Here is a 25,214-nt window from a genome sequence, read left to right on the forward strand (position 1 = left end):
GGGGCGGGGTCACGGGCCCAGGGAAGACGGAGCCCGCCCCTTCTCCAGAATGAGGAAGGAGGGTCGGGCAGGTTGTGAGGAGGCCCTTCCTCCGGGCGCCCCGCCCTCCCCCGGGGCACCCATCAACCAGTTTGGCAGGGCCGGGCAGGTCTGGAGATGGGCGGGGACCCCTGAGCCTCCGCAGCCCCTGCTCCTCCTCCCGCCCCGAGCCGCCCTGTGCCCTGCACTCAGGCCTCCCGAGCTGGGCCGCCCGGGTGCCCCACGCCGGAAAGTCAGGGGTCCCCGGGGGGGCTGACCCCCAAGGAGAGGGCGGCCCCTGCGCACCCGCCGCCAGGAGCCCTCCCCGGCGCCGGCGGGGTCAGGGCGCCTCCCCGGGCGCGGGGCCATGCCGCCTGGCGCGCTCTGAGCCCGGCACGATGGCCCGCGCGCTGACCTGGCGCTGCTGCCCGTGGTGCCTGACGGAGGACGAGAAGGCGGCCGCCCGGATCGACCAGGAGATCAACAAGATCCTCCTGGAGCAGAAGAAGCGGGACCGCGGCGAGCTGAAGCTGCTGCTGCTGGGTGAGTTCGGGCCTGGGGCGGGGACGCGGGCGGAGGGGCGCTCGCCCCACGGCCGGGGCGCGGGTCCGGGCGCCCATGTGCCGGGTGAGGAGACCGAGGCGCAGAGACGCCCGTTCCCAGGCCACAGGTGCGCGCAGTGGCCCGGCCACGCAGGACACCCGCAATAACGCAGGTGGCCCGACGCCCGGCTTCGGCCCCGCAGGCCCAGCGCGTCCTGCCGGCTGTGACAGCGGAGGGGTCCGTGGGGCCAGGCCCGCCTCTCCCTCCGCCTCTGGTCCTGGCCCTCTCCTGCCACGCGGCCAGCCCGTGGGGCTTGATCCGGGTCCTGGAGGTTTATTAGCACGAGTTCCGTGGGCAGAGCGTTGCCTACTGGCTCTGACTGAGCGATTGATTGATTGAGTGAGTGAGTGAGTGATTCATTCATTCATTCATTCATTCAGGATGTATTGAGTAACTCCTGGGGACACAGTGGCAGAGGTAGAAGTTGTCCCTGAATGGTGAACAGCATCTTCCAGTGGGGGAGACAGACATGAACCCATAAACCAGGAAGCTGAGGAATCGTTTCTGGCAGCTGGAAGGTGCAGGAGGGAAATTAAAGTGGGAGAGAGAGTGGGGGTGGCTCGGGGACGAGGCTCTGAGATTGTGACCCTAAAACCGCGAGTCTCAGCCGCCTGCAGAGATCCATGCCCCAGCCACTTTCCTGCCCCCAGACCCCCTGAACCCCGGCTAGGGACTGGGGAGGGTCCCGGGTGTCCTCGAGTCACATCTGCTTGGCCCCGGGCAGAGAGGCTGGCCATCTGAATGGTCACCTTTTCTCTTGCTCGTGGAAAGCCCGGAGCCTCGGCACATGGCAGTGCGGGAACCCCAGAAAACGCTCCGGAATCGGGGGTCCTTCCAGCTTCGAACATCGCCCCCTCTTGCTGCGCTAGGTGAAACAGTCGCCCTGTTTATTTCCCCAAGGGGAGCTGGCCGGAAAATCCGAACTCTGTCCCCTGCGACCCCTCAGGCCCCCTGCTACCAGCCGTGACCTTCCAGCGGCAGCCGGCTGGCTTCTCGGCTTGTCGTGGAATATTCCATGTCTTTCTTAAGCGTTTAGTGACAGCGCCAGTGAAGCTGAGTGAGCCTGGAAGCTTTTTAATTAAGAATTTAATTGCGTCAACGGCTACCTCTGCCCGGCTCCTTTAACAGATAGGCCACTATTCATCCGTCAGGCTGGGGGGTTCATCGGTGTTTGCGATCTTTCCTCGCAGCCCCCGAGTTCCTTTATCCGCACCTCAGGGCCTTTGCACTCGCCGCTCTACCCGCCAGGAGCTCCCGGTGTCACCCAAGCCTTTGCGTGGCCGGCACTGTCACTCCAGGCAGGTCTCAGCTCAAGTGTCACCTCCTCAGAGAAGTTTTCCCTGAATTCCCCGGCTGCAAAGACGGGCTCATCCTTCTGTGTCTTCTGCTGGATTCTTCTTCGTCTCGCTCTCTCGCCGACACTCTCCTGGGTGTTTACTTGTTTATTATCCGTCTCTCCGGTTATACGGCAAACGATGCAAGAGTGGGGGACCGTGTTTGTCTTATCCACTCCCGTGTCCCCAGCATCTAGCCCAGGAGTCCAGGGAGCCTGCCAGTGCCCGCCCTACGAATGAGTGAATGAACCAGTCCTGAGTCGGGGTGATCTCCCCACACCACTCCGCCCCCTGCACAGTCAGCCCCAGATCAGGAGACCCCTTCTGCTGGTATGGGGAGGGAAATGGGATTGAGGATGTCGTGACCCCTGTGGACCGGTTTCGACCACCCCCTTCCCAGCCCTGAGAGCCACCTCCACGCCACCCTCTCTTCTGGAGACCAGGAATTGAATCTCAAGTTATTCTTTCCTGGAGGTTTGCTGATCCTTTTGAGGAAGAAGGCCAAGGGCCAGTGTGTGTGTGTTTGTGAGTGCGTGTGTGTCCGTCTGGCCCTGACAGGAAGCGCTCACCATGACAGGGGAAGGGAAAGTCGGAATGAAGCCAGCTCTGGCCATAGCACTTGAGGTGGGCACCACTCGTGACCCCTGCTGGGGAAACCAAGGCCCAGAGAGGTGAAGCGACTTGCCCAAAGTCACACAGCCAGGATCGGAGCCTAGAGTTACAGTTCCAAGTCCACGTGCCTGACCGCCCTGTCAACGTGCCTCGAGAGGGAAAAGCCGCAGAACCCCAGTGACGAAACTGAGGCCCGAGGAGGCAGTAGGCTCGGTCTGGGTCAGCGGGCAGTGTGAGCCAGAGCAGGACATAGAAGCTGAGCCACCTGCCCCTCTGCCAGGCTGCCCAGCCTGGCCCCTTTTACCTTAGGGGCTGTCACCTGTGTGGGAGCCGCAGGCGGTCCCACGATGCCCGAGGCTTGGCCCGGCTCTTCCAGATGTCTGCTGGGTTCCACTTTCTCATCGGGCGCCAGGAGGAAGTGTCACTTCCTGTCTGGGCTGCGAGGCCTCTGCCCCACGTGGGGGTTCCCGAAGCAGGCCAGGAGCGGGGGGCTGCAGAGAGGGGGTTCCTCCCGGGGAGCTTTTCAGAATTCAGGTTGTGACCCAGTCACGAGTCACAAAATTCATGTTGTGGGTGAAGATCGGGTTTTTCTTTTTTTTTTTTCTTTCATAAGACAAAAGAGGAAAAGAATGAGTGTGTCTCAACCGTGTTAACTGTTGCCTTCTGAGACCTTTGTCCTCTATACTTTTGGGGGGACCCGAGGTCTGAGAGCCGGAAGGCAACCGAGAGGAAAGTGAAGGGGTGCCGTGCCCTGCCGTGTCCGTCTCCCCGGGAGGCGTCCAGCTTCTGAGCATCTGTAGAAACGTCACGTTAACTTGTATTTTGGGGACTCCTGACCCAGCCGACTGGCCGCGTCCCATTCTGTAGGTGAGGGACCGGGAGGGGCTGGCTCTCTGCTTCTCCACCAGCCGTGTGACCCTCGAGAAGGCACTTCGCCTCCCTGAGCCCCACATCGCCTCTGTAAACGGGGTCTCAGGAGGGCTGGCCGAGGACACGCACGGAGAACCGGGCGTGAAATCACGCCCCTCCCCTGCTGCTGCTGGTTGTTATTATTATTGTTGTTGTTGTTTGGGCAGCTTTTTATGGTAATTAAAAGCCCAGGAGCTCTGGATTCAGACAGAACTGTGTTTGAGTCCTGGCTAGGTCACTCGCTTACTGCGTGACCTAAGGCAGTCCCCTCAACTCATCTGGGACTCAGTTTCCCCACCTGCAAAGTGGGATCAAGAGCCGTGTCTGCCTCTGTCTCTCTCTCTCATCCCGAGGTTTGGGCCAGGGGTGCTTCACCCTCTTAGCTCTCTAGGGCCCGCTGGCCCAGCCACCTCTGCCGGCCGCCGGTCACCCACCCCGAGGCCTGGCCGGTGTCCACAGTGCGGCTGAGGGTTCATACAGCTGACTGGGACCTCAGACGTTTCTCTCCCGGAATATTTAGTGAGCATGACATGTCCCCTTCCTCTGGAATCTGAGACACATAGGGCCCCACATTGGAGAGCCTCAGATTGTGGACCCGTGGGGTGCTCTATTTTTTTTTGAAGGAAACGTTTCATTGGGGATCATTTTAGATGTACAGAGAAGTCGTGAAGCTGATACAGAGTTCCCCTCCGCTCCTAAACTGGTTCGCCTCACGGTCGGTCACGTCTTCTAGAACCGCAGCGTGACTGTCATGTGGGACACTTCCTGTCACATCACTGTTAACTAAACTCCAGATGGCGAACTTCGCGACGTGACAGGCTTTTCCACAAAGGCCCCTTTGCTGTCCCTGTGTCCAATCCAACGTCTCACATTGCATTTAGGGTTGTCATTTTTATTTTTCTTAGCTCATTTGGAAATACTCTCAGACTCAGAGATTCTTCTGCAGATGTTGACATTTCCTTTATTCTCCCCCAAAATATGTACACACGTGTCCATGCGTGCACACTTAAAATTTATTTAATACGAGATTATAGCGATGATTTATTCACCGTATATTTATGTATTCAATACATACATGGCCATTTTTTTCTGAACCATTTGCGAGTGAGCTGCAGACCTTTTTACCCCTAAAGAGTCTCACTAAAAAGTGAAGACCACCAGGACCACGACCAGAGCAGGCGAGGAGCATGGTGGAGTCTGTCGGCCGAGGTCACCTGGCTCCCGACCCACCGGCGTGCCCTGCCCCCCGTTTCCCCACTAACGGGCTTCACTCAACACAGAAGTGTCTCTTTTTCTCGGACCTCGACTCCAGTGGACTTGTAACACCTGGTGACACCCCGGACCTGCCCTTCTTGGCCTCAGATGTGCTGGGGATGGGCAGGGGACAGGGAGCCCCCCGGGGATGATGCCAGAGAGCACCCCTTCCTCTCTGCTCCCCACTCTCCACCCCTCCTCCCTGCTCCCATTTCCTGTTTCTGGGTTCCGACCAGGCCACCCCTTCCCTTTTTGCTGCTTTTCCAGTTCCTCCTGCGCCAGTCCCCCATCTTGTCCCTGGAAAATCCCCACTCGTGTCCCCCAGGAGCCAGGAGGGGTGACCGGATGTTGGAGGAGCCTCCAGGCCTCACACCTTCCACCTGGCTACCACACGGTTTTTCAGACGGAAAACGGGGTGGGGGTGGGGGTGAGGGGCGATTTCCGGGCTCAGGCCGCGCAGGGAGCCGAGCCTTGGTCTCTGAGCTTCTGGTCCTGGGGTCTTGAAGATTCCAGGATTGTCGTCACGCACGCAGGGCCGGCTTTGTGTGTGCGTGACCTTCTCCCAACGCGGGTCCATCGGCAAGGCCGTGTTGATTCTGTCCCGCAAATATCTCACGAATATGTCCCCATCTCGCCAGCTCCTGGGTCCACCCCATCGTGTCCCGCCCGTACCGGCCCCGCCCCCACCTGTGTCCCCACAGCAGCCACCAGAGGGCACCTGCGAGCCCCCCAGTCGGGTCCCAACCCCTCTGCTGCCCACAGCCCTCCAGGGCTGCCACCTCCCTGGAATAAGAGCCCAAGTTATCCTGACACCTACACGGCCCTGTAGACCCGTCCCCGTCCCCGCCCCCGCCTCCTCGGGCTCGGTTCCGGCCGCCCCTCCTCGCTGGTCTCCAGCACGTGAGAGCCATCGTGCCCCAGGGCCTTTGCACGGGCTGTGCTTGCCGCACGGCGCCTCCTTCCTCTAAACCTTGGCACAAGGGCGACCCTTCCCAGCCTACAGATCCCAACCCCACACGTCACCTCCACAGTGGGGCCGTCCCCGACTCTCGGCAACCGTCGTCACCTAGACGCTGGTAATCTACTCCTGTGTCACATGTCCTTCATAAAACTTTCTCTACCTGAAATTAGTATAGCCAGTAATAGTAATGATGACAATGACAAACACTAACACTACTACTAATAGCGACCGCGAAGGTAGCTCTTACCCGCCGAGGCCTGTTCTCAGCCAGGGTCCACAGACCTCGTCTGTAGGGGACCAGGGAATATTTTCAGCTTTCTGGGCCGTGGTGTTCCCGTCTGGCCGCTGAGCCCTGCTGCTGAGAACACAGCCAGAGACAGCTGTCGGCCAGTGGGCTTGGCCATGGGCCAGTAAAACTGTATGGATGGACGCAGAAACCTGAATTTCATATGATTTTCCCGTGTTGAAACACCCTACTTTTGCTTCCTTTCAACCATTCACGAATGTAAAAACCGAAAATATTAAAAGCATTAGCAATGGACAAAGCCGTACAGGCTGTGAAACCTCTCTGGCCCCGCAAAAAAAAAACAAACAGGCAGTGGCCTGAATTTGGCCCGAGGGCCACAGTTTGCGGACCCCTTCCTAGGAGCTCACCTTCACGTCGATCTGGGAGCCAAGGCCCGCCCCGGTCCACGGCTTACAGGTGGGGAGGCCGAGGCCTATGGCGGCGAAGGGGCTCACCCCGCGTCCTCGCCGCCGCCCTGGCCCAGAGGGGATCTGAACCCGCGAGGCCGGGCTTGCGACTGAGCGCGCGCGCGCGTCCCGCAGGCCCCGGCGAGAGCGGGAAGAGCACGTTCATCAAGCAGATGCGCATCATCCACGGCGCCGGCTACTCCGAGGAGGACCGCAAGGGCTTCCGGCCGCTCGTCTACCAGAACATCTTCGTGTCCATGCGCGCCATGATCGAGGCCATGGACCGGCTGCAGATCCCCTTCAGCAGACCGGAGAGCAAGGTGAGCCACCTGGGGCTGCCGCGGGGGTGCCACGCCGGGGGAACGGGTCCGTGAGGCGCCCAGGTCCAGGCTTCTGAGATGGGCTCGTGTCCCCTCGCTCACCCAGGTCCTTGTTAAAGCTGAAACAGCCCCCCAGAGTTTCGGGGACCTGCCCCAGCATGCTCCCCCTCGCCTGTCCCCCCCTCCCCCTTGCACCCCAGAGCTCATAATGCAGGATGGGGGTGGAGTCCCGAGTCAGCAGCACATTTTTTAGTTTACGTTCTTTCATTGTGAGAAGAACACTCGATGGGAGATCTGACCTCAACTTCACCGGCACAACACGTTCTTGGTAACTGGAGACGGGGAGTCGTGCAGCAGAGTTCTAGAACTATCCATCCCGGGTAACTGAAAGGCTCTGCCCACTGAATAGCAGCTCCCGAAGCCCACGTCCCCCTCCCTGAGCCGCCCGGCCCTGTCCCCTTGAGTCTGCCTGTTCTGGACGCCTCCAGAAGCGGGATTACTTCTGTGTCTGGCTTATCTCACTTAACGTGGAGCGTTCAGGGTTCACCTACGCCGTGTCCGGTTACGCTATTGCCTTCTTTCTAAAGGCCGAATACTGTCCCATGGCATGTTCGGACCACGTTTTCTTTATCCATTCACCTGTGATGGCCCCTCGGGTCGATTGGGCATCTTGGCTGTCGATGACAGTGCTGCCGTGAAGGTTGGGGGGGCGGTGTGGAGCGCTCACATCTTTTTCAGATCTTGATTTCATTCAATCCTTGTGGTTAAACACCAAGTAGAATCGCTGGGTAGCGTGGCGATTCTGTTTTTAATCTTTTTAGGAACCTGCATGCTGTTTGGCAACGGCGCACAAGGGTTTCGGTTTCTCCACATCCTCTCCAACACTTGCTGTTTTTTTCTTTGTTTTTTTTTGTTCTTTTTTTTTAGAGTAGCCATCCTACACATGTGAGGTCATATCATCTTCCCCCCCGCTCCCAGCTTTACTGAAATATAATAGACACTTAGTCGCTCATCCCGCCACCTTCATAAAATCTGAAAGCTGCTGCTCTGTGAGTCTGTCTGTGCTGGTCCAAGGACCGTGGAAGAGCTTTCGGGAGTGGGTGGCTCCTACCTCGTGGCGCCGATGCAAGAATGTTCTGAATTAAAGTGCCCAAAGCTCTCAGAACATTGCCTGGAATGTAGCGTCGGCCCAGGAAGTGTTAGTGGGTGATATGATTACTTAATCTTCACAGTAACCCCTTTCGGCTATGACGCCATTTTATAGGTGAGAAGGAGGCTCCCCACAAGGATAACCACTATTTCGTCTTCCGTCACTTTGTCTGTTTTTGACCTCATAATTTCTGGAATTTTCCAGAATGTTCTTTCATGTCTGGCTTTTGGTGCTGTACAGTATGTCTGCGATTCATCCACCTTTTGGGGCATAGTCGTGGTTTATTTCCACCGTAAGAGTATATGCCGTGGTTTTATTTATCCATCCTAATGTTGACATTTGGATCGTCTGCATATAATTTTTTGCAAATATATGCATTTCCATCGGGTATCTACCGAGCAGTAGATTTGGATGATAAGGGACGTGTACGATCCCGTTAGTAGGAGATGCCAAACTTTTCCGAGTAATGATAGCGATTCACAGTTTCCCAGCAGTACACAGAGTTCTACTTCCTCCACACCCTTGCCAACACTTGAGACTGTCTGTCACTTCGTTTGAGCCATTCTCTTGGGTGTTTGGTAGTATTTCATTGTGGTTTTGATTTGCACTTATCTGATTAGTAATGAGGTCGTATACCTTATTCCATATTTGTCGGACACTGGATAGTCTTTTCTTATGAAGCCACTGTTCAGATCTTTTGCCCATGTTCTGTTTTTGTGTTTGTTTTTTGTTGTTTTGCCCGTTTAAACAAAGTGTAGTTCCTCGCTTTTTTTTTTTACCGATCTGTAGCAGACTCTTTGTGCATTTTGTGTATGAGAGCTTTGTTAGTTTCACATCTATTGTCAGATATTTACTATCTTTTGATGCTACCATAAGTGGGATTTAATTTTTTAAAATTATTTATTATTATTTATGCCTATAGCACCTGGTCTCCCTGGGTGGTCTCCCATCCAAGTACTAACCAGGCCCGACCCTGCTTAGCTTCCGAGATCAGACATCGGGCTCGTTCAGGGTGGCATAGCCGTAGACCATGGACCGTGGCTCCACTGAGGCGCGAACTCAGGACCTTCCGCGTGTAAAGCAGACGTGCTCACCGCTACACTATGGAACCACGTCCTAAATGGGATTTAAATTTTAAAAAATTTCCACCAGTTCGTGGTTAGTATAGAGACGGGCATTTGATTTTTGTTTACTGATCTTGCGTCTGGGGACCTTGTTAAGTTCACTCGTTTATTCTAACAGTTTATCTCCAGATTGTTTTCGATTTTCTACGTATTGTCGTGTCATCTGTGAATAAGCGCAGTGTGATTTTTTTTCCTTCTCGAACCTGACACCTTTCATTTCTTTCTCCTGGCTGGGACCTACGCAGAGTGTTAATTAGAAACGGTGACAGCGGACATCTTCCTATCATTTCCAGTCTCCTGTCTTTTAAGAGCAAAGACTTCACGTTCACTTCATCCGGAGCACGTTAAGGGCCTTCGCTGAAGATAACCGTCACTCTGCATTTTCAGAGGGATGTTTGTCTTCATTTTTGCTTTTAAAATTATTATTCATTTTGATCGTGTTTTTTAAAACTTTGGAGTCCATTTATTTTCGGGCTGTATATTAGTTTGCTCAGGCTGCCAGAACCAGGTGCCACTGTCTGGAGGCCTCGAACGACAGAAATTTATTTTTTCACAATTCTGGCGGCGGGAAGTCTGAGATCCAGGGGTCAGGAGGGTCGGTTTCTCCCGAGGCCTCGCTCCTTGGCTTGCAGATGGTTGTCTTCTCCCCGTCCTCACGAGGTCGTCCTTCTGTGCATGTTTTTGTCCTAATCTCTTCTTATAAAGACACCGGTCATATGTTGGATTGGGGCCACCCATATGATCTCGTTTTAACCTGATCACCTCTGTAAGATCCACCCCCCACCCCCATACAGTCACATCCTGAGGTCCTGGGACTTAGAACTTCAACATAGGAATCAGCAGAGGGCAGGGGCGGTGGACACGATTCAGCCCACACAAGCTGCAAACTTTTAAATTGCTCCCACACTGGGGTTGTTCACAAATAACCCAGGCGTTCATTACCCAGTCCCACAGAGCTGCTATGTGCCTCTCTACTTTGGTGTGAGACCTGGGCGAGTTGCTTGATTTCTCGTGCCTCAGTGGTCTAATCTGTAAAATGGGGGGGGGCCCGTAGGGATATGTCTCCTAGGAGTCCAGGAACCGCGTTTTCATAGAGCAGGAGGGGTGCCCCGTCCTTAGGAGGTGCTAAGTGCCCTACCCTCCGGGAAGGTCATTATCCCCTGGGGTCCTCAGGAAGCCATGCCCTCCGCGGCCCTTCGTGCTGCGCAGGCGCTTTCCCTCGTGGGTAAAAGCAGGACGCACCAGGTGTGCAGGGGGCGCGCAGGGGGCCCTGGGAAAGGAGGGGAAGGGGGCTCGCGGGAGTGTCTGGAGGCCGCTCTGACCAGCTCCGTCTGTCCCTCCAGCACCACGCCAGCCTGGTCATGAGCCAGGACCCCTACAAAGTGACCATTTTCGAGAAGCGCTACGCGGTGGCCATGCAGTGGCTGTGGACGGACGCCGGCATCCAGGCATGCTACGAGCGCCGCCGCGAGTTCCACCTGCTTGACTCAGCGGTGTAGTGAGTCTGGGGTCCGCTGGCGGTGGGCGCTGCGCACGGTGGCAGGCAGGGACGAGGTCCGCGGAGATCCAGTTCCAGGGTCGCGCCTGGACAGAGGGGCCCCAGGCTGGCCGGCTCCCCCCGCGGGGATGTGCTGTCAGGCTCAGGGCAGCTATGGGATGGTCGTGCTCCAGGGTGACGTTGTCCCCGGGGTGACATTGTCCCTGGAGTGATACTGTTCATCATCGCACGGTGATACTCTCCTCGGCACGATGCTGGGCGTCTAGGGTGATTTGCACCCAGGCCATCACTATTTGGGGGGCGATGCCACTCTTGGGTGACAGCTCCTCCAGGGTGATGCCCCTCCCCAGCGAGGCTATTCCTGAGGCCACACGGTCCTTGGGGTCGGGCTGCTCTGAGGGTGAAGCTGCTCCTCCATGATGCTCCCATGGCTTCAGGGTGGTGCTCCTGGGCCACCCAAAGGCCCCAGAGGTCCCGGCTCCTCCTGGGGGGGTCTCCTCCTCTAGCAGGGTCCTCACTGGGCCCTGGGCAGGGCGGGGGCGGGTCTGAGGAGCCAGGGAGGATGCAGGGCGGGGCTCAGGGCTCCTCGTTCCCCAGCTACCTGTCACACCTGGAGCGCATCACCGAGGAAGACTACGTCCCCACAGCCCAGGACGTGCTTCGCAGCCGAATGCCCACCACCGGCATCAACGAATACTGCTTCTCTGTGCAGAAAACCAGCCTGCGGTGAGCACGCAGCCTGCGTGGTGGGGAGGGCTTCCTGGAGGAGGGGCAAAGCCGCTGGGGCCTTGAGCCGCCCTCAAGGGGCTTCCAGGCTGAAGGAGGCGAAGCTGGACATGACACCTGCCACCCTCCATGCCATTAGCACTGGGGCCTGGGAGACCAGAGTGAGGCACCGGAGCTCCGGGAGGGGAGGACTTCCTGGGGGAGGGGACACTGGTGTTAGGGCACTGAAGGATGAGTAGGAGATCTCTAGCGCCAACCTTTGAGGGGCTGCTGGGCAGAGGGGGACGGGCCGTGTGGTCAGGGCTGTGCCAGAGAGCTGGGTTTGGGCTGGGGAAGCTCAGAAGGTGATCCCCCTTGCAGTCAGGGAGGGGTGAGGCTAGGGGTCAGGAGTTCAGGAGGAGGTGGGAGCCGTGGTCCAGACGGGAGGGGTTGGTAAGGGCCAGGGCGGCAGCCATGCGGCTGGAGTGAGGGGATCATACAAGAAATGTTTCTGATCTAGAATGGGCAGGACTAGGTGAGTGTGGGCACTGGAGCACGGAGTCGAAAACGACCCCCAAGTTTCCCATCAAGGTGATGGGTAGGGTGATGGTGGAGTGCGGGGTTTAGATAAATGATGGAGTCCTTGAGGCACGTTGGGCCTGAGGAGTCTGGGGCATTTGGGAGGCGGCTGGATGCACACAGGCCTGAGATGGAAGGCAGAGGTGTGGGTGGCCAGTGCAGTAAGGTGGCGTCCAGGCAGAATGATGGCCAATGTCAAAAGCCAAGGAGAGGCCAGGAAGAATACAGCGGGAGAGGAGGCTTCTGGGATTGGCAGTTAGAGGCTCATCTGGGACCTTAGGAAGCTCGGTGTCTGTGGGCTGATGGCAGGGAGCTGTGGAGGAGGGTGCAGGGTTCTGTTCGGCCCACGTGTGTTGAGTCTCTCAGTTCCCTGGACCACTCTCCCTCCACCCCAAACATGCTGTTCTGGCCTCTGCAATGGTCCTTTCTGGGAATGTTCATAATTTATCTGTTTGCCATGGGTCTCTTCCACTAGATGGAGAATCCTACAAGGTTAGGGCTGAGTTTCAGCATCCTGCTTCTAGTGATGACTAGATCAAGGTCAGAGGGGAAGTTGGTAAATGTGGGGGAATGGCTGGAAAGATGGAAGGATGAATGGGTGGGTGGGTAGGTGGATGCGTGGATGGATGATGGATGGATAGATAGATGTGTGAATGCGATAGATAAATGTGTGGATGGATGGATGGATGGATGGATGGATGGATGATTTGGATGGATAGGTGATTTGTTATCAGATGAGGATGATGGATTAGATGGATGGATGGATGGGATGATGGATGGATAGATGTGACGGTGGTGACATTGATGGATGGGTGGGTGGACAGGCAGAGTGGATGATTGATGATGCGATCTCATTTGGAACCGCAATGCAGTACAGTAAGTGACTTCCGGGGCGGACTGGAATGGGACAGACGGCGATTTTACTCTGACGGACGACGGACGGACGACGCGACGGGCGGGCGGACGACGACGGACGGGGTAAGTGAATATCATAAGTATATATAGTGATTCTTTTGTGATTGACGGGTGATTTGATTTTATCGACGGACGACGAGGACGACAGACGTGGACGGAAGTGGCGAATGGATTTTTATCGACGGACAAGTGCGATCATATGCGGAAGTGACGACGGATTGGTAAGTATGGTTTTACTCTGCAATGGGACGGACGGATTACTTTTTATCGACGGACAGACGCGTGCGCGGAATGGCGCGCTTTTGACGGACGGACGGACGGACGGGCGCGGACAGGCGCGGCGGGGACGGACGGACAGACGGTGACTTGACGGGGACGGACGGGACGGACGACTCGGGACGACGGACGGATTGACGCGCGTGACGGGGCAAAGTGGTACGATTTTAATTCTGACGCAAGAAGCGAATATGCGCGTAAAGTGACGGAGCGATCGGACGGGCGGATCCCGCTTGAAACGCACCACAGGCGCGACGCAAAGTGGGGACAATTTTATCAGACGGCGGACGGATGGATGGATGATGGATGGATAGATGTGTGGATGGGTGGGTGGATGGATGGATGGATGGGTGGACAGGTGGGTGGATTCATGAATGCATGCATGCGTGGGTGGGTGATAGATGAGTGGATGGATAGGTAAAAGTTTAGGATTGAAGATAGAGGTTGAGACTTTCACACGGAAAACTGGGCTGGGGAGGGGATTGTTAGGTGGGAGACTTGAGTATATCTTAGGCCATCATGAATGGAGTGATGGCTCAGAGGAAACTGAGATTCTGAGTTGGGAGGCTGGCAAGTGGCGTACCCCACCTCTTCTCAGTCTCCAGAGCCCCGCTGTCAACCACTGCACCCACATCCCACTCTGGATGTGCGGGTTTGAGGGAGCCCGGTGCCTGAGAGGGGTTGGTCTAGGGGATCAGGAGCCACTCCTGTTCAGTGGGGCAGGTCCCTTCTTGCTCTGAGGCCTCTGGCATTTCCTGTCGGCTGCCTGAGTAACGGTCATATCCCCGGGGAAACAGGGAAATGACGCAGGGCTTATCGGTGACCCACATTTCTTAGAAGAGAACACAGGAAGACGGGAGGGTTCAGGCTTTTGTTGTGGCGTGTGGGGGTGGAGGCCGGGCCTTCGCCTCGGGCCACACACAGAGGGATGCTGCTTGCCTATCTGTGTGGCCACTGGACGCTCCCCTGGCCAGCCAGAACACAGCATCCCCACTTCACCGATGGGGAAACTGAGTCATGGAGCCAGTCTGCCATTTCCCCTGGAGCACCCAGCCAGAACCAGGGCAGACTCCGTGTGTCTGACCTGCTGTCCTCTACCGTGGGGGTAGAAATCAGGCAGCCCGGGGCAGGGGGAGCTCGGGAAAGTCCCCTCGCCTCTGCACCTCGGTTTCTTCATCTGTATAAAGGGTGTAATAGTGATACCTGCCCGTGGGTGTGAAACGAGATAATAACGCACAAGAGGTGTGGGCCCCGGGCCGGCCCCTAGTCTTGCCGCTAGTGACTGGGTCTGGGGTGCCACATCCTGGGGTCCTGCTTAGGCCTGAGCTCTGAAAGGGGGGCCATTCCGGTAGGATTGTGGACGTCGGGGGCCAGAGGTCAGAACGAAAGAAGTGGATCCACTGCTTCGAGAACGTGATCGCCCTCATCTACCTGGCCTCCCTGAGCGAGTATGACCAGTGCCTGGAGGAGGACAACCAAGAGGTGAGGGGCCACCGCGGATGCAGGGGCGCCCTCTCCTTCGCTCTCCTCCCCGCTGGCCCAGGGACCTGCAGCTGCGTCGAAGCCCAGAGCCACTCGTGAGCGGGCCTGAGTGTGTCTGGCGTGGCTCTGAGCCTCCCCCTCCACTCTGTCATGATCAGACCACAGAGCCCCAAGGATCCACAGTGTTAGTGTTGCCAGTGACACACACACACACTCACACACTCCCAGACCCCCGGAAGCACAACGCAGGCTGTCCTGGGAATACCGTCACATTGCAAGGACATCACACTTTTTCTCAGAAATGCTGGTGTGGATCGGTCTCCTTTTGCGACCTCTTCCCTTGATTCACACCGGCATGAAGGTCGGGCTCACCTCCAGGTGCGGCGTGTGCACTCTTAGTGGTTAAAGGTTCACCTGGCAGTTTGGGCATCCGAGGGGGCGACCTTACGATTTCCACCCTCGCACTGAATCAGACAGGACGAGTTTGAGGTCGTTCTGACAGCTCTTGCTCAGATCCAGCCACACGAGATGTCCTAGTTTGCTCGGGCCACCCTTACTTAACGAATGACCACAAAGCGGGGGGCTGGGACGACAGAAGGGTGTCTCTCCAAGTTCTGGACGCCGGAAGTCTGAGATCGAGGCGTCAGCAGGGCTGGTTCCTTCTGAGGCCATGAGGGAGAATCCATTCCAGGTTCTCCCAGCTTCTGGTGACTCTGGCATTCTATGGTGTCCCTTGGCTTGTAGATGTACCGCCCCGTCTCTGCCTCCATGTTCGCATGGCGTCTTCCCTGTGTGCGTTTCTGTGTCCTAATTTCTCCTTTTTACGGGGACACTGGTCATTGAACTTAGGGCCACCCTACTCCCATATGACCTCTTCTTAACTAATTACACCTTCGAATTTGGAAATAAGGCCACATTCTGAAGTTCCAGGTGGACGTGAGTTTTGGGGGGGATGCTAGTCAAACCAGCGGAGGCACAGAAACTGTGTCGGGCACACGGGTGGGTGGGCAGCTGGCCACACCCCTCAGACCCGGCTGGGCAGGACGGGAGGGCTCCTGTGTGGGCCGAGCTGGCCGACTGCAGCAAGGACCTGCCTATGTCCCCCAACCCAGAACCGAATGAAGGAGAGTCTGGCCCTGTTCGGCACCGTCCTGGAGCTGCCCTGGTTCAAAAACACATCCGTCATCCTCTTCCTCAACAAAACCGACATCCTGGAGGAGAAGATCTCCACCTCCCACCTGGCTACCTACTTCCCCAGTTTCCAGGGTGAGTACTGTAGACCTTTCGATGCCCTTCACCTCCCGGCCCCTCCTGAGGGAGAGACGCCAGGCCGGGCCCTCCCCGAGCCCGGAGGACGTGGGGCTCCTGAGATGACCGCAGACCCGCAGCCCCAGAGCCACGTTCCCCTGCCCACGCAGGGGAACACAGGAAGACGGGAGGGTTCAGCCTTCGTACTAGCAATTGCTCAAAGTGGGGGGTTCCGAAGAGACATGTTTGTTTCGAGTTCGCGTCCATACGTAAACCGTAGTGGGGAGCATCGACAGCCATTTCTGGAATCTGCTTAGGTTCTTGAAACTTCCCTCTTTCCAGTCTTTCATAGTTGTCTCATCTATATCTAACCGGATAGCAATTTCTTTTTAATCCGCGACCGACCTTGAACGAGGTTGGCCAAGGCGCGCGGCTCCGTTTCCGTTGATGCAGCCGCCGTCTCTCCCACTGCACCTGCAGCCCGTAGGTTCGCGTCGCGTCTCACCGAGCGCGGGAGGCTCTGCGGGAGGATCCGCGTTCCAGGCCTCTCTCCTGGTTCTCGGTGGTTGACCGCATCCTTAGCGTTCCTCGACTTATAGATGCAGAACTCCGGTCCCTGCCACCCTCGTCACGCGCGGCCTTCTCTCTGTGTCTGGTCGTCTCTCCTGTTTGTCCAAGGGCGCGAATCACTGAATTTAGGGCCCCACCTAGTTCAGGGTGACCGCATTTCAACTTAACTCGTTCCATCGGCAAAGACCCTATTTCTAAATAAGGTCATATTCTGAGGTTCCGAGTGGACACGAATTTGAGGGGGGAACACGATTCACCCCAATACACAATTCTATATTCGTGGCAGATGAAGCCCTTAGGACATGCTTGGTATGTCCTAAGCCTTGGTGACATCATCCTGGGTGTGACCCCCTGACCTCGTCAGAGCCCACGTGGCCAATCCCTGCCAATCATACCCACAAGACTCAGGGTCCAGGCAACAGATGTCACCTTGTTTCAGGATGGTGGCCTAGACCCCCCTCATGCCCTCCCGAGCGGAGCAGCACTTAGAGGGTACCATGGCTTGGACAGTTTGGGAACAGGGATAAAGTGGATAGTTTTGAGGACTGCTTGCTTCCCTTCAGGTCAAGGGGAACCCCCACCATGCATCCTTTTCTCCCCGTCAAAGAGGCTGGAGCACTGTATGCCAACTTCTGGCTCTCGGCCCTTCCCTCCTCTACGCTAAATAATACTTGTGACGTTAATAGTAAACCAACAACAGCTAACAGAGGGAACACGCACAGAGGCACCCTCACACGTTGACGTGTCTAATCTTCATTTAAAACCCTGTGCGGTAGGACTCGTTCTCTAGAAATGGGGAAACTGAGGCTCAGAGAGGCAGTCGCTTGCCGAAAGTCACACAGCCAGGGTGTGGCAGAGGCAGGATTCCAACCCAGGCCGTTGGAATCCGAGCCGGCAGGCCTTAACCACCCCGCTAACCTGCCTCTCTGAAGGAACACCGCAGACGCACACTCATGAAGGCTGCTGATTGTTGAGCATGGCACCCTCACTATGATGGAACCCTCACAGCTGTGGGGGGCCAGGGGCTATTCCGATCCCTATTTGATAAATGGGGAAACAGGCTCACAAAGGTTATGTGGACTAACAATGTCACCCGGCCAGCGAGTAGCAGGGCCAAGCGTTGGGCCCTTAACTCACGCTGTGCTTTCAGCACAGCGGCCCATGTGCCTCGTCCCTGTGGCCAGACCTCCCCATTCTTGGCCTCGGTTTCCCCATCCGCACCAGCCTGTCTCTGCAGATTCAGGCTCCCTTCCCCCGAGCTCCAAGCTCCGCCAAGAGACGGGGAGGTCTCTCTCCGACACAGTTCTGCCCAGAGTCCCAGAACCGAGGCTCATTGGTCCATCCCGGGTCATGTGATGCTTCCAGCCCGATGCTTCCATTGGCTGGGCCCGAGTCATGTGACCGGCTGGAAAGACAAAAGGTGGCGCCCGCCTGCTGGATTCGGGCAGGTGGTTCCCGGGGTACCTGAAGCCCTCAGTTGCCCACTACGAGGGTCCGCAGAGCCTCCCCTTGGCCCGCCTGCCCTGAGTGCCACCCCCCTCCCCTCAACTCCCAGGGCCGAAGCAGGACGCGGAGGCAGCCAAACGGTTCATCCTGGACATGTACAGCGGCATGTTCGCCGGCTGCGTGGACGGCGCCGACGGCGGCAAGAAGGGCCCGCGCTCCCGGCGCCTCTTCAGCCACTACACGTGCGCCACGGACACGCAGAACATCCGCAAGGTCTTCAAGGACGTGCGGGACTCGGTCCTGGCCCGCTACCTGGACGAGATCAACCTGCTGTGACCCAGGCCGCGCCACGCCGGGGCTCGGACCTGCGGGCAGGGCCGGCGCCCAGCGAGCCCGGGTGTCCCTTGTCGCTCTAGGCCCGGGTGGAGGAAGGGCCACGAGTGAGTCGGGAATGGAAGGCCAGTCGCTGCCGCTCCCTTCCCTGCCCCTTGCCAGGACAGCCCCTGGGGTCCCCTCCCTTGAGTCAGTTTTACCTTGGAAAGGGAGCACGATGGCCATTTGCGATGCCAGGGTGGAGGAAAAGGTGGGTGGGGCTCTCTCAGGGCCCCCCCACCTCGGGGTACGTTCGCTTCTGGGCATGAGTGTGGAGCCCCGTGGGGGTGACACACACCCCAGGGACGGGGAACTGGTCTTCTGGGCCGAGGCGCGGGACTCTGGCGCCCCCTGGCGGAAGGACACGCCATCTCCCAGCCTGAGGTTTGAGTAGCTCTCTTGGGGGGAAAAGAACCCTGGAATACCATGTCCCTTTCAGAGCCTCGTGGCTCAAAGTGCGTCTGTCCTGGTTTGCAGCCGAAGGAAACTGAGGCTCACAGGCATCCCCCTCCTTCCCACGCTGGGGGCTGGGCGCCCTGCATCTTAAAACCTACTGTATTTATTCCCTCACCTGCGGAGTAGACATTAAAGAAATGACATTCTGGAGAATGATGATTTTTCAGGGGTGTCCTATTTATCCGCCCCCCCGCCCCCAGTCCCTTCTCCGGTCGCCTGTCCCAGGTGGGGTGGAAACACGGAAAAGGAAGGAACAAAGTTCTTGTCCCCCGACCTGGGCAAGGCACGGCACCGAGAGCTGTTTGGGAATGCACGCAGTCTGGGCAGGAGGTGGTGTCCAGCCATCACATCCCGGGCTCCCCTTGGCTTGGCTCTGATGGTTTCTCTGAATCCCCTGGTTTTGATGACCTTGACATTTTAGAGGCGTGCTGGCCAGGGATTGTATTAGTTTCCCGGGGCCGCTATAATGAAATGTCACAGACTGGGCAGCCCAAAAGAATAGAAACAAAGTCTCCCAATTTTGGAGACCATACTCCCTCTGGGGGCACTGGGGCAGGACATCCCCTGCCTCTTCCGGCTCCCGATAGGGCCTGGCGCCCAGGCATCCCTCTTTGAGTTGGCTCCTCGGTCCCCTCGATGTGACCCCGGTGGTCTTGAGTGTGGAGTTCAGCGAGATGCTTTCGGCTCATCCTGTGCTTTCCAGGCCCAGCTCTGCGTTCGGCCATTTCTCCAAAGAGCCTCGTTTCCTTTTAACGGGAAATGATATTTAGAGACACACTCGACCGCAAAGTGAAAAATCCATATTTTCTTCACTCACTTTTTTTTTTTTATTTTGAAAATATTTCAAACCTACAGAAATTTCAAAAGTATTTCAATGAGCTCCCATCCGTCCTTCATCTCCATCAGGGGTCAGCAAATTACCTATGCCTGTTTCGTAAATAAAGTAAATAAAGTTTTGTTGGCACAGCCACACCTGTTCATTTACCTATAACTATAGTCTCTGGCAGCTTTCTTGGGGGGAAGCGGGGCAGAGTTGCAACAGCCCTCAGAGCCAAAATTATCTGGCCCTTTGCAGAAAAAATTGGCTGACCTGTGTGCTAGTTCTGCCCGTGGTTAACCTTTTCCTTTGTATTTCTCTGTAAGCGTAATCTAAAAGAATATCATATATTCTTTAGACAATACGCACATTCTTTTCCTTAATATTTCTAAATAATTTTAGAGTAAGTTGGAGATACTGTGCTCCTTTACACCCAAACCCATGTATCTCCTATGAAAATAGGAAATACTTTTGTTATGGAAGCAGAGGGTGAATCTTGCACTGTTACGATAATATCTAATATACAGCCCATGGGAAAATGTCCTCAGTTGTCCCACTATTGCCTTTTGAAGCTACTTGTCCTCCATTCCAGAACCCAGTGGGGGACCACTCGCCGCATTTGGTTTCACGTGTCCTGGGTCTCCTTTCCCCCAGGGCAGCCTGAGCCATTGTCTTTCACAGCCCTGACCCTTTGGAGGAGTACAGGCCTGTCATTCTGTGGGACATCCCCAGAGTGCGTTTGCCTGCTGGCGGCTCATGACCTGACGCAGGCCGGACACTTTAGTGGGAACGTCACAGAAGCAGAAGCGACGTGTCCTCAGCGTGTATATCAGGAGGCCCTCCGTGTTCATTTATTGCATCCCCGGGGATGCTGACTTGGTCACTTGGTGAAGACGACGTTCGTCGGGGTTCTCGAATAACACGTTCTTCTCTTTGCAGCTAGTATGTGATCTGTAGGAAGATACTTTGAGATTGTGTAAGTATCCCGCTCTCAAACAGACTTCCGCCCAAGGATCCTAGCATTTATTGTGGATTGTCGCCTAGCATGGTTACAAAAGGGTGATTTTTCTAACTCTTGTTGGATCATATGGAAAGGTCTCTTTTTTCCTAATTTTTGTTTTATTGTGGTAAAATACACATAACAAAATCGACCATCTTAACCGTTTTGAGTGTACCATTCATTCACGCTCTGGTGCAGCTGTCCCGCCATCCATCGTCAGAACCTTTCAGTTGTAAAACTGAAACTCTGTCCCCCTCCCCCTCCCCCAGGCCCCGGGCCCCCACCATCTACTTCCTGTCTCTATGAATTTGAGCTCATTCAGTTGCTGATGCTCACAGGACTCCAGGTTGGCCCAGGTAGGGCTGGTTCCTACATCTCTGACGCAAGTCCCCCTCCTTCCTGGAGCACTTCGCTTACCTCCTGACCCACCAACGTGGTCCAGACTCATCTTGCACTCTTCCTGCCCCACTCCCCCCACCTTCTTTGGAAGAGGATGATATTCAAAAGCCAAGATCTGGGTGTTTGACGTGCTCATTGCTGTCGGAGAGTCTCAGTGGACAGAGTCAGGAAATAGATTTTTGTTAAAATCACGAGTCCGCGCTGACACTTTCGATTCTATTCCCGTGGGGTTCTTCCACGTTCTCCCATTCCGTGTTTACATCTTTCTCCCCCAGTGAAGACCTGGCTCTTAATAACAATATGGAAACATCAGTACTGTGCTCAGTATCGATCATCATGCACACGGTATTTCCGGATGGCCGCCCCCATACCACTCCTGAAAGTGCGTCTACCAGACCAAGTTCAAAATCTCTTTGCACTTCTTTTGGTCTTTAGAGCGAGTAGTATATCCAGAAGTTGCATGAGCTGGTGCTTTTCTATTTCCGTGCAGTTATGTTTTTCCTTTGAGATGCGGTTAGGTTCATTCGTCTTCTATTTCTGTTCTTCAAGCTCTTATTCTCCGTCCTTGTTGATTTAATCTTATCGTTGACCATAGGAAGCATTGATAGAGTTTAAAGACTATGCAAAGAGGGACACTCAGAGGGTGTCATCGCCCCTTTTCAATTTCGTTCGCACCTAGCCCCCTCCCCTCCCCCCCGTAGGTAACCAATGTATGTCATCAGTTCTTGGTTTATCTTGCCCGTGTTCCTTTTGCAAACATGAGCAGATGTGTATCTATTTTGTCCCCCATTCTTTATTGCATAGTACCCCTCAACCTGTGCTCTTTTGTATTTTTTCCCAATATGACCTGGAACTCACTCCATTCCATTCACGGGTGCGTAGTGCCACACTCTGGGTACAGCCTAACCTATCAGCCTCTCCGTGTACAGATGTTTGGGGCGCTTCTAATATCTTGCATTTACAGACAGCAGTGAATCACCTTCTGCGTGTATCCACGTGTATTGTTGGAGCTGTGTTTCCAGGCCGGATTCTAGAGGGGGCTCATTCTTCTGCAGCCCAGGGATGATCACGATCACACAGGCAGGTGTCATGCATGGATGGCCTTGCTCCCAGGCAGCAGGCTCTTCATGGGGAGGTCGCCGCTGGACAGCTCTGCCTCGTTAGTCAAACTCTGCTTGCTCATAGCGTTCCACTGCAGTCCTGACTTTGCACTCTGGACCTGAGGTCGGGGTTTAGTAAGGCTTGGGGCTCAACTAGAGTTGGGGCTCGGCTTGGGATCAGGGCTCAGTCCAGGGCCAGGTCTCAGCAGGGTCATGGGGCAGGGTCACAGCCAGCATATGGTCATAGGCTCGGCCAGGGTCAGGGTTCAGCCTAGGATGAAAGCTCAGTGTAGGATCGGAGCTCAGCCTGGGACTGGGGCTCAGTCCAGGGTACAGATGGAGCCTCAGAACTCACAGTGCACTTCTGTGAGTGTGTCCGAATCAGATGGTCTGCAGTGAGGCCTGGACCGAGGGTCGACTGTGCAGGGTGGTACCTGGGAACCACTTGGTGGCATTTCCCACCCCAGCCGGGGCCTTAAACCCCAGCTGCCTGGGCAGCTGCCTGCACGGCCCCTCCCCCCACAACCTCCTCTTCAGATCCGTTTCTGCTTGGTCACCTCCAGTGAGGAGATGCTACCGCCTCCCTCGGCAGTGCCTCCATCTGAGCTCCCCTGGAACCCGCCTGCCCCCCGAGCTGAGCAGTGAGCAGAGGGAGGAGCTGGTCAGCAAGCACAGGCACCTGGGCTGCCCGCCCTCCTCCTGCCCACCCTACCACCCGTGGGGACACTTGTGCCCCATGCAGGCCTGGCGAGGGTGCCTGCCCAGCCCTGAGACCCCAGGGGGGACTCTACTGTGTGCACGCCCCACACTTCCCACCCCATCTGGCGCCCACACCTCTGTCCTCAGCCATCTCACTGAGTCAGCCTGAGCCAGGTCAGGATGGACGTTGGGTGGGGTGAACCCCCACTTTTCCTGTGAGCTCCTCCCCCCAGAGGTGAGGGGCTGCCCTGTGTGGGGGGGTCCCCAGCTCTGCTCCGAGTAGTGCCGGCTCAGGGGGCAGGAGAGACACCCGGAAACTGGTCGGGAGGGTCCTGGCCCTGGAGAGCCAAGCGTGCCCGAGGTGGGTGTTCACTGCCCACTGTGCGACCCGGGTCAGCGGTGCTGCCTCTCTGGGCCTCGGGGTCCCCTTCTGTGACAGGCATGATGCAGGTGCGTCCCGGCCCTGTTGTGGGGATAAAATGGGCTGCATCTGCGCCTTCAACGAGGTAGCCGGCCATGCTCATGCACCTGTGTGTGCAGTCACTTGACACGATTATTAAGCACCTACTGGGTGCCAAGCACAGTCAGAGCAGTTGAGGATACAGTGATGGAGCAGCCGGGTCCTGGAGGGGACTGCCCAGCCAGGAGGCGTGGTGGGTGCTGTTGGGGGGAGCGTTCCTCTCCCTATGGGGTCCCCGCCCCGCTGGGCTTTCGAGGAACAGAAGCAGGCAGAGGCGGGGGTCTAGTGCCCACGTGGCCGCAGCGCCCTCCCGGGCGGGGCCGGAGCCGACCGTTGGGCCGCCCCTCCCAGGCTGGGCCTCACCCCCACCCTAGGGTACCTTGAACATAACAGGAAATTTCATGTAACAGGAAACCAAGACCGGGCAAGGCTGCAGCTCCACCCTGCCTGGGGCCAGCCACCCCGGCTTCAGTTTGCCCCCGGGGACTGCCATGAACACCACGGGGTCCCCGGCGGAGGCCCCCGAGGCCTGCCAGCAGCTGGCCGCCAGCGGGCACAGCCAGCTCATCGTCCTGCACTACAATCACTCAGGCCGGCTGCTGGGCCGGGCCGGGCCCGAGGACGGGGGCCTGGGGGTGCTGCGGGGGCTCTTTGTGGCCGTGAGCTCCCTGGTGGTGCTGGAGAACCTTCTGGTGCTGGCGGCCATCGTGACCCGCATGCGGTCCAGGCGTTGGGTCTACTACTGCCTGGTCAACATCACGCTGAGCGATCTGCTCACCGGCTTGGCCTACCTGGTCAATGTCCTGATGTCGGGGCCCCAGACCTTCCACCTGGCGCCAGCCTCTTGGTTTCTGCGGGAAGGTGTGCTCTTCATGTCCCTGGCCGCCTCCACCTTTAGCCTGCTCTTTACCGCCGGCGAGCGCTTCGCCACCATGGTGCGGCCGGTGGCTGAGAGCGGGAACACGAAGAGGGGCCGCGTGCTGGGCTTCATCGGGCTCTGCTGGCTGCTGGCCGCCCTGCTGGGCCTGTTGCCCCTGCTCGGCTGGAACTGCGTGTGCGCCTTCCAGAGGTGCTCCAGCCTGCTGCCGCTCTACTCCAAGGCCTACATCCTCTTCTGCGTGGTCATCTTCGCCTGCATCCTGGCCACCATCACGGTTCTCTACGGGGCCATCTTCCGGGTGGTGCGGGCCAACGGGCAGAAGGCCTCGCGGCACCCGGTCCGTCGAAAGGCCCGCCGGCTGCTCAACACGGTGCTCATGATCCTGGTGGCCTTTGTGGTGTGCTGGGGTCCGCTCTTTGGCCTGCTGCTGGCTGACATCTTCGGCTCCAACATCTGGGCACAGGAGTACCTGCGGGGCATGGACTGGATCCTGGCGCTGGCCGTGCTGAACTCGGCCATCAACCCGCTCATCTACTCCTTCCGCAGCCGGGAGGTGTGCCGGGCTGTGCTGGGCTTCCTCTGCTGCGGCTGCCTCAGGCTGGGCCTGCGAGGGCCCGGGGACTGTCTGGCCCGGGCTGCTGAAGCCCACTCCGGAGCCTCCACCACGGACAGCTCGCTGAGGCCCAGGGACAGCTTTCGGGGCTCTCGGTCACTCAGCTTTCGGATGCGGGAGCCCCTGACCAGCATCTCCAGTGTGAGGAGCGTCTGAGCCACGGCCAGAGAGGGTGGTCCAGCCGCCGGTGCGTGTCCATGCAGGCCCTTCCCCCGGCCTGGAGGAGGCCCAGGAGGGGCGGGCCATGTGCCTAGCAGCGTGCAGGGGGCGGCAGGCGGGCCGGATGGACAGGTGGGAGCAGGGCAGCCGGCCAGGTAGCCTGAGGCCCTGTGGTCCTCCCCGCAGCCCCCAGGTCTGCTGACGCCAAGCGGGTGTGTCAGGGTCTCCTCAGAGGAACAGAGAGCGTCCCGGCATGGGGACAGGTGGGCTTGCCCTGTACGCCTTGGCTCCTGTGATTCTGGGAAGTCCCGGCCCCTCCCTGGGCCTCACCGGGGCTCCCAGGTGGCGGGGGGCAGGCTGTGGGGGCGATGCCCTGGCAACATGGAAGTTCAGCGGTGGTACGAGATGTCTCAGCCTCCCCCTCATTCATGCGTGTGCAAAGGGGCGATGGCACCGGGGCTGTGGGTTTGCTGGGAGCATGTGAGGAGGCGTGTCCGTGAGGACAGGTGGCGTGTGCGTGTGCGTGTGCGTGTGTGTGTGTGTGAGAGAGAGAGAGAGAGAG

At 57.3% G+C, this 25,214-nt stretch overlaps 2 protein-coding genes and 1 pseudogene across 2 annotated transcripts; 2 read left to right on the top strand and 1 right to left on the bottom strand.

The window, feature by feature from the left end:
- The first annotated feature begins 42 nt into the window (after positions 1-42).
- On the top strand, positions 43-19,516 carry GNA15 (G protein subunit alpha 15). The gene is made up of 7 exons (XM_039839213.1): positions 43-561; positions 6,520-6,704; positions 10,322-10,476; positions 11,074-11,202; positions 14,304-14,433; positions 15,546-15,699; positions 17,807-19,516. The coding sequence occupies exons 1-7, from the start codon at positions 417-419 to the stop codon at positions 18,031-18,033; spliced, it is 1,125 nt and encodes a 374-aa protein (XP_039695147.1). The 5' UTR covers positions 43-416; the 3' UTR covers positions 18,034-19,516.
- LOC120583769 (uncharacterized) lies at positions 8,768-8,883 on the bottom strand (annotated as a pseudogene).
- Positions 19,517-22,561: 3,045 nt separating the features above from the next.
- On the top strand, positions 22,562-25,208 carry S1PR4 (sphingosine-1-phosphate receptor 4). The gene has a single exon (XM_039839212.1). It carries the CDS (start codon positions 23,492-23,494, stop codon positions 24,647-24,649), a length of 1,158 nt encoding a protein of 385 aa, XP_039695146.1. The 5' UTR covers positions 22,562-23,491; the 3' UTR covers positions 24,650-25,208.
- Positions 25,209-25,214: the final 6 nt, after the last annotated feature.

The sequence above is a fragment of the Pteropus medius genome, unplaced genomic scaffold (genome assembly GCF_902729225.1).
Source record: "Pteropus medius unplaced genomic scaffold, Ma_sr-lr_union100, whole genome shotgun sequence".
NCBI classification, from domain to species: domain Eukaryota; kingdom Metazoa; phylum Chordata; class Mammalia; order Chiroptera; family Pteropodidae; genus Pteropus; species Pteropus medius.